At 42.1% G+C, this 15,441-nt stretch overlaps 1 protein-coding gene across 1 annotated transcript; it reads right to left on the reverse strand.

The window, feature by feature from the left end:
- Positions 1-69: 69 nt before the first annotated feature.
- LOC116360584 (zinc finger protein 420-like) lies at positions 70-8,829 on the reverse strand. The gene is made up of 7 exons (XM_031815444.1): positions 8,663-8,829; positions 7,680-7,882; positions 6,795-6,896; positions 5,011-5,091; positions 3,701-3,811; positions 3,419-3,542; positions 70-3,201 (listed from the first exon to the last, which is right to left on the reverse strand). The coding sequence occupies exons 1-7, from the start codon at positions 8,688-8,690 to the stop codon at positions 461-463; spliced, it is 3,390 nt and encodes a 1,129-aa protein (XP_031671304.1). The 5' UTR covers positions 8,691-8,829; the 3' UTR covers positions 70-460.
- Between the last annotated feature and the right edge of the window lie 6,612 nt (positions 8,830-15,441).

Here is a 15,441-nt window from a genome sequence, read left to right on the forward strand (position 1 = left end):
TTGCAAGCATTGGTTGACTTCTCTATGAAGTGTATATTTTCAAAAGTTACAAATGTGAAAACACACATGGATATTTTCATGTCCTTTATTGTTGCCATGATCATAAAATGCAATGTTGTGGTTATTTGAGAATAACAGTTTACACGTTTCATCCTTTACTGTACATACGACAAATTAGCAATTGAAATTATCGACAGAATGATAAAACAAAAGCTGAAAAATAGAATATTAATTCAAACCTGAGGTGTTAAACCTGTGTTTTTATTTATAGTACACAACAAGAACTCAAATGCCAGAGTCTAACAGAGTGGTAATGCTTGGTGACGAGGGTTCAAGACCCTTCTCTGCCCTTCTTTCTGTCTGTGGCCCTAATTTGTCTCCCTCACTACTTTCAAGACTTTACTGTCTTAAAATGAATAACAATGCAAAGGAACATTAGTCTTAAAAAAAAATGAACATTTTAATTCAAGGAGTGAGTGCATTGGTGTTCAGTCAGGCGCTTTCTTTGAGCGAAAGCTAACCCACATTCCGCACAAACATGTGGCTTCTGTTTTCCTGTATGGGTTTGCTCGTGTCTTTGCCTATGGTAATTTAATCTGAAACGTTTGTCACAAACACTGCATGCAAATGGCTTCTCTCCTGTGTGAAGTCGTTGGTGTGCTTTCAGAAAACATAACTGTACGAAGGACTTTCCACAGTCTTGGCATTTGTATGGTCTCTCACCAGTATGGTATCTTTCATGCAATCTCCTTTCATTGGCAGTGATGAAGGTTTTTGTGCAATAGGAGCATGGCCATGGTCTTTCTCCTGTGTGAGTGAGTTCATGTCTTATCAATGACACAGCTTTCAAAAACTGCTTTCCACAGACTGCACAGGTGTATCTCACCCCCTCATGAACTTGTTCAATGTGTGTATTCAGCTGAATCTTTGTCCGATAAGTCATGTCACACTGCGAACAAGAAAAGGGTCTCTCCTCTGAGTGAGTCCCCATATGCATTGACAGGTTTCCACGATCCTTGTAACTCTTTCCACACTGCCAGCACAGGAACGGCTTTTCTCCTGTGTGCTTCCTACTGTGTATTGTTAGAGAATTTGCTTTATTGAACTTTGCTTGACAAACAGAGCACTGGTAAGGGTACTCTCCTGAATGAACCCTCTCATGTTCGACAAGGTATCTTAACTGAGTGAAGGTTTTCTCACATTGAGAGCAGGGGTATGGGCCTGTGAATTTATGTTGATGCAGATAGTGATCTCTCAGACGCCCCAACAGGGTAAAGGTCTTCTCACACATGGTACACTGGATTTCCTTGTGCTGCATCAGCTTGTGTCTGTCAAAGGCAATGGAGTTTGGGAGGACCCTTCCACAATCAGAGCAATAGAATGGGTTGTGAATTCGCTTGTGTGTCCTTAGGGATGATGAACCTTTGAAGTCCTTCCCACAATCATCACATTTGAAGACCACCTTTCTTTTTTCACATTGGAAGACCACCTTTATTTTTCCCTCTTTGCATGAACTTTCCTGGTGTTGCTTCAAATTACAGATGTCATCGAAACACTTTCCACATTTTTTACACCAGTGAACCAGTTGTAGTCGACTGGTAGATGTCTCTGGGGTATCAGCATTAACAGCCACCAGTTCACTAGACTCCTCCTCTTGGTGCTGGTCTACCATCTGAGAGGACTCTTCTCGGTTCACCTTACAGATATATCTCTGGTGTTGATTCAGATTGTGCATGTACTTAAAGCGCTGTTCACAATTGCCACATTGATAAGGACGCTCATCTGAATGGGATCTCATATGAATAGCCATAACTGAAGCACGGTTAAAAATCTTCCCACACACAGTGCATGGTTTGGGTTCTTTGAGAGTCGGCACTGAAGTAGCAGCCGTGATAAGGGGCTCAGTGTCGTTTTCCTTGGTAGTGAGAGGGCTGATGCAACTCTCTGTGTTAACTTCCACTTCTTGCTGGTCCACACTCTGACCCAAGTCTTCTAGGATGCCCTCGTGGCCAAGGATTTCCTGATGTTTCTTCAAGGTATCTTTGTACTTAAAACTTCTCTCACAAATAGCACAATTAAAGGGACGTGCCTTTGAGTGAGATTTCAAGTGCCTTTCCATCTGTGAGGTACAAGTCAAAATCTTACCACAGACATAACAGGTTTTGGAATCTACCTGGGTGCGATTCTCTGCAGTGGCAAGAAAAACCTTCTCTGGTTGCAGGCCACTCTTTTGTTGTGCCATGTTCTGATCAACATCCTGACACAAATCTCCCTGGGTCACTTTCTGACACAATTCTCTCTGGTGTTTTTTCAAATCGTACGAATACTTGAATCTCTTATCACAATTGACACACCCAAATGGACGCTCTTTTGAGTGGGAGCTCATGTGCCTCACCAGGCTGGAAGTACGAGCAAAATACCGCCCACACACAGAGCATGTGTTCGTGGCTGTGATAGTGTCCAGAGTTCCTTGATGAGATGGCCCTGGTGGACAGGGAGTCTTGAGGAGTGATGGGATCTGAGGTTTGCTAGTTGAGGGTTGTGGGATCTCTTCCTCATTTTCATCTTCATCCAACATGTTTATCTCCTTTTCACAAACTCGCCTCTGGTGTCTCTTCAGATTATGACCATCCCTGAAGCTTTTTTCACACATGAGGCACTTAAACTTGAGATCTCCAGTGTGGGTTAGCTGATGCCTTTTCATGGCTGTGACTCGAGTGAAAGTCTTCCCACACACTTCACATGTCTTACTGAATGGGCCTTTTTTGCATGACTTCTTTGGGGAGGGCTGACCCTTGGAGGATGATGGCTGTCTGTTTGCACGCCCGGAAGAATCGGTCTTTCGAGGTTTCCGTCGTTTTGAAAACATTTTCTTAATCTGCAGCCTTTTGCTTCGTTTTAATTGTGATGGTCTGAGTAAATTCAAGCCAGTGACAGCTTGATTGTCATTTTCCCCAACGGCAGACTCCATGTCCATACCGTAATCTGGCTCAGTAATTATGTATCTTCTAACTTCATCTGCTGGGACTAGTACATCGATTTCCTTTGTCCGATTCTCCAACAACTCTCTTGCTTCCATTCCCTCCAAATTCATGCCTTCTGATTGTGTATCTGAGTCTACATCTGGGGCAGTCACCACTCGCACGTATGGAGGAAGAGACAGAGAGGAGAGGATGAAGTCACCAAAGGACGATGGAGTTCCTTTTTATGCAAAAGAGGGAGACAATGAAAAAATGAAGGTTAAATTGAACAGCACATATGATAATTATATCAATGCCTCAAATATAAACTGTTACCAGACAAACATAACCAATAATATATTTCCTATACATAATTACTCTACCTGACACTCATCATTTGACATTTTTGCAGAACCAATCCAATCCATGGATCCTCTATAAATCTGTATGATACTTACGGATGGAGTCCAAATGTCCAAGTTTTCTGTGGTACTGGAGCAGGGTCCTCAATTGTATGGGGTCAGGTACAAACTGTACACATTTCTCCAGGGCAGAGGGGACAGCACTTAACAAGGAGGCAGTCTTGAGAGAGAGGAACATGGTTTAAAAGCATTAACAACTACATACTCATGTCCAACAGACAGTTTATTAAACATGAAAATATGATTGATTATTACTTGGTATTCTTTACTTCTATTTCCCCAAGCTAAATAGATAAAGGTGTTATTCATTCTTATTACCTGTTCAAGGTCTGGTATGGGAAGTAACTTCTCAAGTCTGGAAAGGAATTCTAACATCAGCATCTGTATTGCAGTGTCATACTTGGGCCCAAATTCCACAGGGAACACGTCCTAGGAGAGAATAAATCAATGTAATAATTAATGTCAATAATTAGGCTAAAATGTGTACTGATATTACCTTTGGTCTTAGAGCATCATACAGCCACATCAACATCCTAAAGCAGAAAGTTTTAGCCTTTTTTTGATCTACAAAGAAATCATAACTAAACCAAACACCTGGAGGTGGAGATACAGCATCTATGAAGGAGAAGGACTCGAACATATAAATATTGTACTTTCAGTTATTGGAGATGCAGTCCTGTACATGGATGTAACATTCAGAATATAAAAACTCATCCCCTCAGAGCTCTAACTAGCCTGGGTGCCAGTCTGTTTCTGCTTTCTTGCCAACTCCTTATGGAATTGTGAAGCCAAACATTGACAATGGAGTAGGTAAAATCACAAGCAGATCTGCTACCAAATTTGCAGTTGCAAACCGTAGTCTGGCTTTTATATGGCGGTTTTGGAGCAGTGGCTACTTCCTTGCTGAGACGGCTTTCAGGTTATGTAGATATAGGACTCGATTTACTGTGGATATAGATACTTTTGTACCTGTTTCCTCCAGCATCTTCACAAGGTATTTTGCTGTTGTTCTGGGATTGATTTGCACTTTTCACACCAAAGTACGTTCATCACTAGGAGACAGAATGCATCTCCTTCCTGAGCGGTATGACGGCTGTGTGGTCCCATGGTGTTTATACTTGCATACTATTGTTTTTACAGATGAACGTGGTACCTTCAGGCGTTTGGAAATTGCTCCCAAGGATGAACCTGAGGTCTTGGCTGATTTATTTAGATTTTACCACTATGTCAAGCAAAGATGCACGGAGTTTGAAGATTGGATGTATTTCAAGGCCTAAGGTACACCTCCAATTGACTCAAATGATGTCAATTAGCCTATCAGAAGCTTCTAAAGCCATGATACCATTTTCTGGAATTTTCCAAGTTGTTTAAAGGCACAGTCAATTTAGTGTATGTGAACTTCTGACCCACTGGAATTGTGATACAGTGAATTCTAAGTGAAATAATCTTTCTGTAAACAATTGTTGGAAATATTAGTTGTGTCGTGCACAAAGTAGATGTCCTAACCGACTTGCCAAAACTATATTTTCTTAACTAGAAATGTGTGGAGTGGTTTAAAAATTAGTTTTAATGACTCCAATGTAAGTGTTTGTAAACTTCCGACTTCAACTGTAAATGGAGAAACAAACCTGGTAGAAGTTCTCCCTTTCACTTGGGTCTTTCAGCAGAGATTTAACCAGCTCCACAAACTTTGATTCAGATAATTCCACCTGCATGGAGGACCAATGAAAAATGCATCACTTGACTGCAACAAAACATGCACAACTACTACATCATTGAAGCTGACAACTCAATCACACAATACTGTCTGGTTGGGCCTATTGGTTTGGTATCGCCTGGTGACACGGGTGGGTTGAGTTAGCACATTATAGATCATTCTTCATTGGTCCTAAAAAATGACTCTCCAGCCAGTCAGCCATCAGGTTAAATCCTTTTGAATTCAATTACTTTTTTACAGCATCTGTTTTGATGTAAATAAACAATTCCATACATATTAACCTATGGAAGAAGTGGTCAGAAAGTTACTTTTTGTACCTGAATGCCTAAACATTCAGGAGGTAAAGGTGCTTAAAGTTGACCCATTTTGCATACCCCCATCCATGTCTTCATCACTGGAAAAGATAAACGGTTGAGTTTGACATCATTTAAAAGCTTACAAGAAGGGTGTCAATTTTTTTCAATAATTTATTGGAAAAAAAATGTAATTGAAAAAAAAATATATATATATATATATATATATATACACACAATATACAAATTATGTTGTAGCTTAAACCTTTACATTTTTATTTAACATGGCAAGTCAGTTGAGAACAAATTCTTATTTACAATGACGGCTTAGGTTGCTTGTTCAGGGTCAGAACGACATATTTTTACCTTGTCACCTCGGGGATTCGATCTAGCAACCTTTCAGTTACTGGTCCAATGCTCTAACCACTAGGCTACCTGCCGTCACGACATCATCTGAAGTTTTTGTGTTGAGCCCGCCATCGGTTGAGACACAACATGCTCTTGTGTGTGTCATTTCAATCATAGAAATAGAATGTATTGAATGTACCAATCGCCCCCCCCCCCCGAAGACCACTGCAAGTTAGCTGGTACACCATTATTTTAATTGAATGGAATATTACTATAATTTTCTACCACAAAGATGACCGCCGGTCCACCCACCGTCAAATGTCAACTTAAAATGGTCATGTCTATTATCCATATTTCTATGATTTCAATAGGTTTCCTATGGAGGATTGATAGCATCATTTAAAACAACAGATATTCCAGTCAACATTCTCTGATGTGTGGACCTCCAACCATTTTTGTGGTAAGTAGACATTTCAATTTGATTCCCATTTTAGGTACATTTATCAGCCACAACATGGCACCCTGTATTTAAGAGTACGTTATGTCTCAACCGATTGCGGGTTTAACACAAACACTTCAGTTGATGTAAAATAGGGTCTGACCTACAACATATGCGAATATGAAAAGAATCTGAGTTGTAAGTGTTTTTAGATCATTTACATTTATGGTAAAGAAATGACAATGATTATTAAAACACTTTTTTTTTTTTTTTACTATAAAATAGTAATAACCTGTTTGCAAGTTTTTCAATTATATCAATCTCAACTGGTTATCTTTTTTAGTGATGAAGACATGATGGTATGGTCGAGTATGTAAAATAGGTTATTAAAATAGGTTAAGCATCTTTATCTCTTGAATGTTTTGGCATTCAGGTCCAAAAAGTCACTTTCTGAGCACTTCTACAATGGACAAATATGTATGGAAGGTTTTGTTCAAATTAAAAGGGGTTCTGTCAAAAGGTGATTGAATTCAAATGGATTTATCCATCAGTGAGTGTTCCCACTGACATAGGCATGTATTCTTCACCTCCAATCCCTCTTTGAAAGATACTCACCTCTGCCTCCTCAGTGGATGTGAGGGATCGGATCCTGTCCAGGTGTTTTTGAATATTCGTGAGGTCTAATGTCTGCTCAGTGCGACACAACTCCAGAACCAGCTGAAATGACAAATGGCCAGTCAGTAGTCGGTCAAAGGTCAACCCCACACTTCCTAGGCACTGCTCTGTTCTCATTGGGACACATTTAGAGAAAATTAAAGATAGCCTAGATAAGACCCAATGTCAGTGTTCAATTGAGATAATCAGCTTCAGGGTCTTCATCTCAGTCAATTACCATTCCATTACCAGACCGTTGTCTAAGGCCAGAGTCAACTGTCTACAATGTTTTGTCAGAGCTAAAGGCTAGGGTAGCCCCAGGGTGCGTTGTGGTGTTTACTATGATAACTATAAATATCTGCATCTAAAGGTGGAGGAAACATGTTCTTGTAGACTGCTCAGTGATCTAAAGGATGCAAAATAACTGCCTTCTGATTATAGATATGCATATAAATTCATACTGTACATGGAAGAAGTTCTGCTCAGACCTCAAATAGATAGCTAGGAGTTCTAGATCTATGTGGGAGTTCTAGATCTATGTAGGTCTATGTAGGAATACTAGGTCTATGTAGGAATACTAGGTCTATGTAGGAATACTAGGTCTATGTAGGAATACTAGGTCTATGTAGGAATACTAGGTCTATGTAGGAATTCTAGGTCTATGTAGGAATACTAGGTCTATGTAGGAATTCTAGGTCTATGTAGGAGTTCTAGGTCTATGTAGGTCTATGTAGGAGGTCTAGGTCTATGTAGGAGGTCTAGGTGTATGTTTGGGCTAAAGGCTAGGACTACCATCATCATCATGTTGCATGTTTATTTTCCCCATTCTGCACCCCAATCTCTTACCCTTGCTCTAAGCCCCAGAATGAGTTGGGCCCTCTGACTGCAACTCAAAAGCTCTGGCACAATCTCTGTAACCATGGTGACAAACTCCTCCAGCATCCCATAATCTTGAACGTCTCCTCGTTGAACCACTTGCCACATGGCTGCAGAGACAAGCCGCAGTGGTGGAATGAAGAGACGCAGAGAGGGAAGAAGAAGAGGGGGACCTAAAAATCGGGAAATAAGTTGTTTAGCCGACACACGGTTACCCTGACTAGGCGCACGCAATTTTGACAAGGCGCGTGCATTCATAGGACCAAGTTAGCAAGCTCTAGCTAAAAAGTGAATACACTTTAGACTAACGTTAGTAAGAATACATGTTATGTTAATGGAATATTTAACGCAGCCACCAGCAGTAGAAACCATGACAAAGCGGAGCCCCGACTCTCCACCCATGTTAAGGTAGAAAGTTAAGGGACGGGACTGGAGAAATGTAACCACTCAAATAGAAATAGCTATCCATGATATCAAAATTATAGTTTTAGTCATGTTGAGGCTATGTAGTGTTTGTTTACAATTACATTGTTGACAAACATTGTAATAAAACAAGCTTATATTTTGGGTTATAATGGGGTACGACCAATGGTTTATATACATCATTGTGTACGACAGTAGAACTTAGCTCATGAGAAATACAAGTTGTATTTTTCAAGAAACAATGGGTACATATCATTAATAAGTACAACAATGGATGAAACAACTGCTGATTTAACGATATAGCGTGAAATAAAGTCATGGACGATTTCGAAACGGTCTAGACATATCGATATTGCAGATACGTGGACTTGCCAGTGCCACCATTTCAGCTAGCCTGGACTACATTTCAGGCAGGGCGGGATCATAGGGCAAGATACGGCATACGCCATGTTGAACATCGAACGCACACCAAACCTAGCTAACGTTAGCTACGTTATCAAATTTGTTAACAATTTCTATCGTTAACTTACAATTTTCGCATGGATCCTGACTTTGCATCTCGGCCTCATACAATAGTCAACAGGAAGCTAAGGTATACTTGAAAAAAGTTAGCTAGCTAGATTTGATTTAGATGCCCCACTTCCCGGTCTAGAGTTGCCGTTCTCTCCACATACCATTCAGGCAGTGAGAAACGGAAGTTGTTTCCATCAGTTTCCGGGTTTTCTTGATTTTCAAAATAAAACTCAGATAGGGCTTTCCTAATCACTTATTACATCTCAAACGACTACCTACTGCTATGCCTTTGTTCTGTATTTTAATGGGCGTGTTCATACTACCGCTACATTATATTTATTAGACAATTCATTTAAAAAGTTGATGAAAAAGTGTAAGAATTGCTCATGTAAAGCCCATATGTAGTAGGACAAGTGTGTATGTTTATATGTAATGTAAATGGAAATTGTCATTATTGCATCCTTCATACAATTTTCATAAAATTCTTTTGAAGGCCCTCATAATGATGATGACGATTAATTCTGACATTATAGCTCCACCCTGTGTCCGTATTAAGCTATTACTATTATTGTCGATTGACAGTGGTGGCACAGGGTGGTAGAAATCTAGTAAGTGCACTGTAAATAGGAGCATCAATGCGGTGCAGCAGGTCAGGGCTGGATGACGTTGTGTAAGGCAGAGAGCCAGAGACAGGCAGCTGGCCACTGAGGCAGAGAAGATAAATGGGGGCTGGGGTTGAGAGAGGGTAATGACCTTTAGAGGAACAGGGAAGGCTGGGGTGTGATGTTGACAACCCTAGACCTACATGCTTTCCACAGTTGTGTCAAGTTGGCTGGATGTCCTTTGGGTGGTGGACCATTCTTGATACACACAGGGAACTGTTGAGCATGAAAAACCCAGCAGCGTTGCAGTTCTAGACACAAACCGGTTCTCCTGGCATCTACCACCATACCCTGTTCAAAGGCACTTCAATATTTTGTCTTGGTCATTCACCCACTGAGTTGCACACATACACAATCCATGTCTCAATTGTATCGAGGCTTACAAATCCTTCTTTAACCTCTCTCCACTTTCTATTTTATTGAACCTTTATTTAACTGTGCAGGTTAGTTAAGACCAATGCTTATTTACAATGACGGCCTACCAAAAGGCAAAAGGCCTCCTGCAGGAACGGGGCATGGGATTAAAAATATATAAATAATCAAATAAAATATAGAACAAAACACACAACACGATAGAACTACATAAAGAGAGACCTAAGACAACCACATAACATGGCAGCAACACATGACAACAACATGGTAGCAACACAACATGGCAGCAGCACATCATGGTAGCAGCACAAAACATGGTACAAACATTATTGGGCACAGACAACAGCATAAAGGGCAGGAAAGTAGAGACAACAATACATCACGTGAAGCACCCACAACTGTCAGTAAGAGCGTCCGTGATTGAGTCTTTGCATGAAGAGATGGAGATAAAACTGTCCAGTTTGAGTGTTTTTTGCAGCTCGTTCCAGTCTCTAGCTGCAGCAAACTGAAAAGAGGAGCGACCCATGGATGCTTTGGGTACCTTAAACAGAATGTGACTGGCAGAACGGGTGTATGTGTATGTGTATGTGGAGGATGAGGGCTGCAGTAGGTTTCTCAGACAGGGGGGAGTGCGGCCTAAGAGGGTTTTATCAATAAGCATCAACAAGTGGGTCTTGCGACAGGGATACAAAGATGACCAGTTTACAGAGGAGTATAGAGTGCAGTGATGTGTCCTATAAGGAGCATTGGTGGCAAATCTGATGGCCAAATGGCAAAGAACATCTAACCGCTCGAGAGCACCCTTACCTGCCAATCTATAAATTACGTTTCCGTAATCTAGCATGGGTAGGATGGTCATCTGAATCAGGGTTAGTTTGGCAGCTGGGGTAAAAGAGGAGCGATTACGATAGAGGAAACCAAGTCTAGATTTAACCTAAGCCTGCAGCTTTTATATGTGCTAAGAGAAGGACAGTGTAACCGTCTAGCCATACTCCCAAGTACTTCTATCCGATGACTACCTCAAGCTCTAAACTCTCAGAGGTAGTAATCACACCTGTGGGGTGAGGGGAATTCTTCTTACCAAACCACATGACCTTTGTTTTGGAGGTCTTCAGAACAAGGTTAAGGGTAGAGAAAGCTTGTTGGACACTAAGAAAGCTTTGTTGAAGAGCATTTAACACAAAACCCGGGGAGGGGCCAGCTGAGTATAAGACTGTATCAACTGCATATAAATGGATGAGAGAGCTTCCTACTGCCTGAGCTATGTTGTTAAAGTAAATTGAGAAGAGCATGGGGCCTAGGATTGAGCCTTGAGGTACTCCCTTGGTGACAGGCAGTGGGACAACAGATGTTTTGACTTTATACACTGCACTCTTTGAGAGACGTAGTTAGCAAACCAGGCCAAAGACACCAATACTCCTTAGCCAGCCCACAAGAATGGAATGGTCTACCATATCAAAAGCTTTGGCTAAGTCAATAAAAATAGCAGCACAACATTGCGTAGAATCAAGGGCAATGGTGACATCATTTAGGACCTTTAAAGTTGCAGTGACACATCCATAACCTGAGCGGAAACCAGATTGCATACCAGAGAGAATACTATAGACATCAAGAAAGCCAGTCAGTTGATTAGCACAAGTTTCTCTAACACTTTTGATAAACAGGGCAAAATAGAAATTGGCCTATAACAGTTAGTGTCAGCTTGAACTCCCCTTTAAATAAAGATTGCATCATGGCTGCCTTCAAAGCAAAGGGAACCTCCCCAGAGAGGAGAGAGGTTAAAAAGGTCAGAAATAGGCTTGGCGATGATAGGGGGAGCAACCTTAAAGAAGAAAGGGTCTAAACCATCTGACCCAGATGCCATGTGCTTCTTGTCAGTAACAACCACAGCATCAACATTAAGGGACATGGGCATCTGTGGTGAGGAGGGTTTATTCTCCAGGTCTTTAACCTTTTCCAGAACTTATTGGCATTAGACCCACAGAGAGAGAACTTCTCCTTAAAGTAACTAACTTTGGCCTTCTGGATAGCCTGAGTGCACTTATTTCTCATTTGCCTGAATGAGAGCCAGTCAGCCTGAGTATGTGTGTGCCAAGCCTTTCGCCAAATGCAATTCTTGAGGTGGAGTAACTCTGCCAGATCACAGACAGATTAATTCTCATTTCCTGTAATGGGGGTGTGTTTGTTAGCAATACCGCAAAAATTATTTAAAAAAGAAGGTCCAAGTGTCTTCGACAGAGGGGTTCAAGCTGATTCTATACCAATTTACAGAGGCCAGGTCATGAAGGAAGGCTTGCTCATAAAAGTTTTTTAGCAAGCGTCTATGACAAATCAGGACAGGTTGTTTCACTGAGCAGCCATTACGAACCCAGGCTGTAAAACAGTGATCACTAAGGTCATTACAGAAAACACCAGACTCTTACTTCTCAGGATTATTTGTGATCATCCTCAGCCTACCTTGGCTTCAGCACCATAACCCTACCATCTCATGGTCGAGGATGAGAATCACTGACTGGTCACCTGAATGCCAAGGTAGGCATTCAGGTGACCTGCTTCCCTGTCCCCTTCAAAAGACCTGCTTCCCTGTCCCCTCTGGTTCCACGTCGGTTGAGAGTCCTGTGGTTGCCCTCCAGCCCAACATCCTGGAGGAATATCAGGATCTAAGGGAGGTATTCTCAAAGAACTGCGCTACTTGTCTCCCTCCTCATCGCCCCTGAGACCTGATCTGTTTTCCGTTGCTACACCTCCGCACAGACGCATCTACCCTCTGTCTGTGGCTGAGACCCAGGCCATGGAGAATTACATTTAAGAGGTGCTCCAACAGGGTTTCACCCGCAGGTCCACATCCCCTGCGTCGGCTGGTTTCTTCTTCATGGCCAAGAAGGAGGGAGGATTACGCCCTTGTATCGATTACTGTGGACTCAATGACATCACCACAAAGTATTGGTACCCTCTCCCACTGGTGCCATTAGCCATTAGCTCCGTGGGGCCCGGTTCTTCACCAAACTGGACCTGTGGAGTGCTTACACTCTCATTCGCATCCGGGAGGGGGATGAGTGGAAGACGGTGTTCAGCATGATGTCTGGTCACTATGAGCACTTGGTTATTTATGCCCTTTGGCTTAGCGAATGCTCCGTCAGTGTTCCAGGCATTTGTCAAAGAGGTGTTCAGGGACATGCCCGGACATCAGGTGATTGTGTACATCAATGACATCCTGATCTTCTCGACCAACCTGGAAGTGCAGCAAACTCTCTCCAGAAGTTCAGTGAGGATCTCTGAATGATCCAATGTTGACCTAAATGACTAATGATGATAAATACAATCCACCTGTGTGTAATCAAGTCTCCGTATAAATGCACCTGCACTGTGATAGTCTCAGAGGTCTGTTAAAAGCGCAGAGAGCATCATGAAGAACAAGGAACACACCAGGCAGGTCCGAGATACTGTTGTGAAGAAGTTTAAAGCCGGATTTGGATACAAAAAGATTTCCCAAGCTTTAAACATCCCAAGGAGCACTGTGCAAGCGATAATATTGAAATGGAAGGAGTATCAGTAGAAACCACATTTGTTTAAGCAAGTCAGACATATCATCTATGGTTTTAAATGAGGCTGCATTAACTGTTTTGCTGGCAGACAAGGCTCCGCTAATAGCCAGGTGTAACAGTGGTAAGGTGTTGGGACTGCTGTTGGGACAGCTTTATGTAGTTTGTGGGCACCGTTTGTCACCGTTATAGTCCAATTAATGTATTGTTTAGTGTTGTGTTGTGTTGTGTTGTGTAGTGGCTTTGCTGGCATGCATCTAAATTTTGTTTGGGTAGTTTGCCCCAACAAGATTTACATACTAAAATCGCCACTGAGAATGGCCTTACTGAAGAGCTCAGTAACTTTCAATGTGGCACCATCATAGGATGCCACCTTTCCAACAAGTCAGTTCTTCAAATGTCTGCCCTTCTAGAGCTGCCCCGGTCAACTGTAAGTGCTGTTATTGTCAAGTGGATACGCCTAGGAGCAAGAACTGACTTCCAAACTGCCTCTGGAAGCAATGTCAGCACAAAAACTGTTCATCGGGGGCTTCATTAAATGGATTTTCATGGCCGAGCAGCCACACACAAGCCTAAGATCACCATGCGCAATGCCAAGCGTCGGCTGAAGGGGTGTAAAGCTCGCCGTCATTGGACTCTGGAGCAGTGGAAACGTGCTATCTGGAGTGATGAATCACGCTTCACCATCTGGCAGTCCGACAGACGAATCTGGGTTTGGCGGATGCCAGGAGAATGCTACCTGCCCCAATGCATAGTGCCAACTGTAATGTTTGGTGGAGGAGGAATAATGGTCTGGGGCTGTTTTTCATGGTTCAGGCTAGGCCTCTTAGTTCCAGTGAAGGGAAATATTAACACGACAGCATACAATGACATCCTAGATGATTCTGTGCTTCCACCTTAGTGGCAACAGTTTGGGGAAGGCACTTTCCTGTTTCAGCATGACAATGCCCCCACACACATAGCGAGGTCCATATGGAAATGGTTTGTCGAGATCAGTGTGAAACAACTTGACTGGCCTGCACAGAGCCCTGACCTCAACCCCATCGAACACCTTTGGGATGAATTGGAACGCCGACTGCGAGCTGGGCCTAATCGCCCAATATCAGTGCCCGACCTAACTAATGCTCTTGTGGCTGAATAAAAACAAGTCCCTGCAGTAATTTTTCAACATCTAGTGGAAAGCTTTCCCAGGTGAGGGGAGGCTGTTATAGCAGCAAAGGGGGACCAACTCCATATTAACGCCCATGATTTTGGAATGAGATGTTTGACGAGCAGGTGTCCACATACCTTTGGTCAAGTAGTGTATGTCAAGTGAGGAGACGAATGTGAGAGGATGGTATGTGCCAGCTGGTGGAGGGACAGATGGGGAGGATGTGTTCATCTGACATCGAGGATAGACAGATCTTCCCTGTCTCTCCTCCTTCTCCTGGTAGGCAGCAATACGTCACTCACTCATGCTTCAGTACCAGCTGGTGAAGGGAGAGATATTGAGGATATGTTCGTCCGCCGCCTATTATAGACACGTCTTCCCTGTCTCTCCTTCCAGCAGCTCAGGAAATATACACTGACCCTATCAACACCAGGTAGAATTCTCAGGAACTGTTATAATTTATGAATTGTTATTTGTTTAGCTAATGGTGTGCTCTGTTAAAATGTGGAAATAGAATGTTCTGAATAACAGACACGTTTCAAAGTCAATGGTCCTACTTACACTGGACTCACACATAGTTTATACAATAGAACAGTGCAAAAATCAACACCAGTGGGCTTCCAATGGGAAGGGGAAACATTAAATCGATAGTTCACCCAAATATCTAGGATCTATGTTCTCTGTTGCACCTTGTGATAATCCAGATGTTTTGATTTAATTTATCTGCAACTGCTCTTCTCTTTTGTTTATTATTCTCTTTTGTTTAAATGCAGAACTTAATAGCTAATGATCTCAATGTAATATGGGGAGTATAGCTGCTTTAATCCTGGTTTAGCTGGTTTAATGTAGCCCCATATAAGGTCCATGTGGCAGCCTGCATCTGGCCCACCTCTGGACCAGGGATTTAGGCGGAAACTCAGCCGTATCTTTGTGCAGTATGTGGGCCAGACTTGGTCCACACCTTTTATTTTACAAACATTTTTCATACCTTTTAGAATTATGAATTTATGAAATTATGAATTTTAGAATTCATAATTTTACAGTATAGTTTTTGCCAACGATAGAATGTG

Source organism: Oncorhynchus kisutch, unplaced genomic scaffold, assembly GCF_002021735.2.
Source record: "Oncorhynchus kisutch isolate 150728-3 unplaced genomic scaffold, Okis_V2 Okis09a-Okis19a_hom, whole genome shotgun sequence".
NCBI lineage: Eukaryota > Metazoa > Chordata > Actinopteri > Salmoniformes > Salmonidae > Oncorhynchus > Oncorhynchus kisutch.

What these genes read in the sequence shown, in the direction of transcription:
- LOC116360584 (XM_031815444.1), bottom strand. Translation starts at nt 8,690, where the DNA reads ATGCAAAGTCAGGATCCATGCGAAAATT. An exon ending in TTCTGGGGCTTAGAGCAAGG is followed by an intron (nt 6,897 to 7,679) that starts GTAAGAGATTGG and finishes TTGTCATTTCAG; the next exon opens with CTGGTTCTGGAGTTGTGTCG. An exon ending in CATCCACTGAGGAGGCAGAG is followed by an intron (nt 5,092 to 6,794) that starts GTGAGTATCTTT and finishes TCCTCCATGCAG; the next exon opens with GTGGAATTATCTGAATCAAA.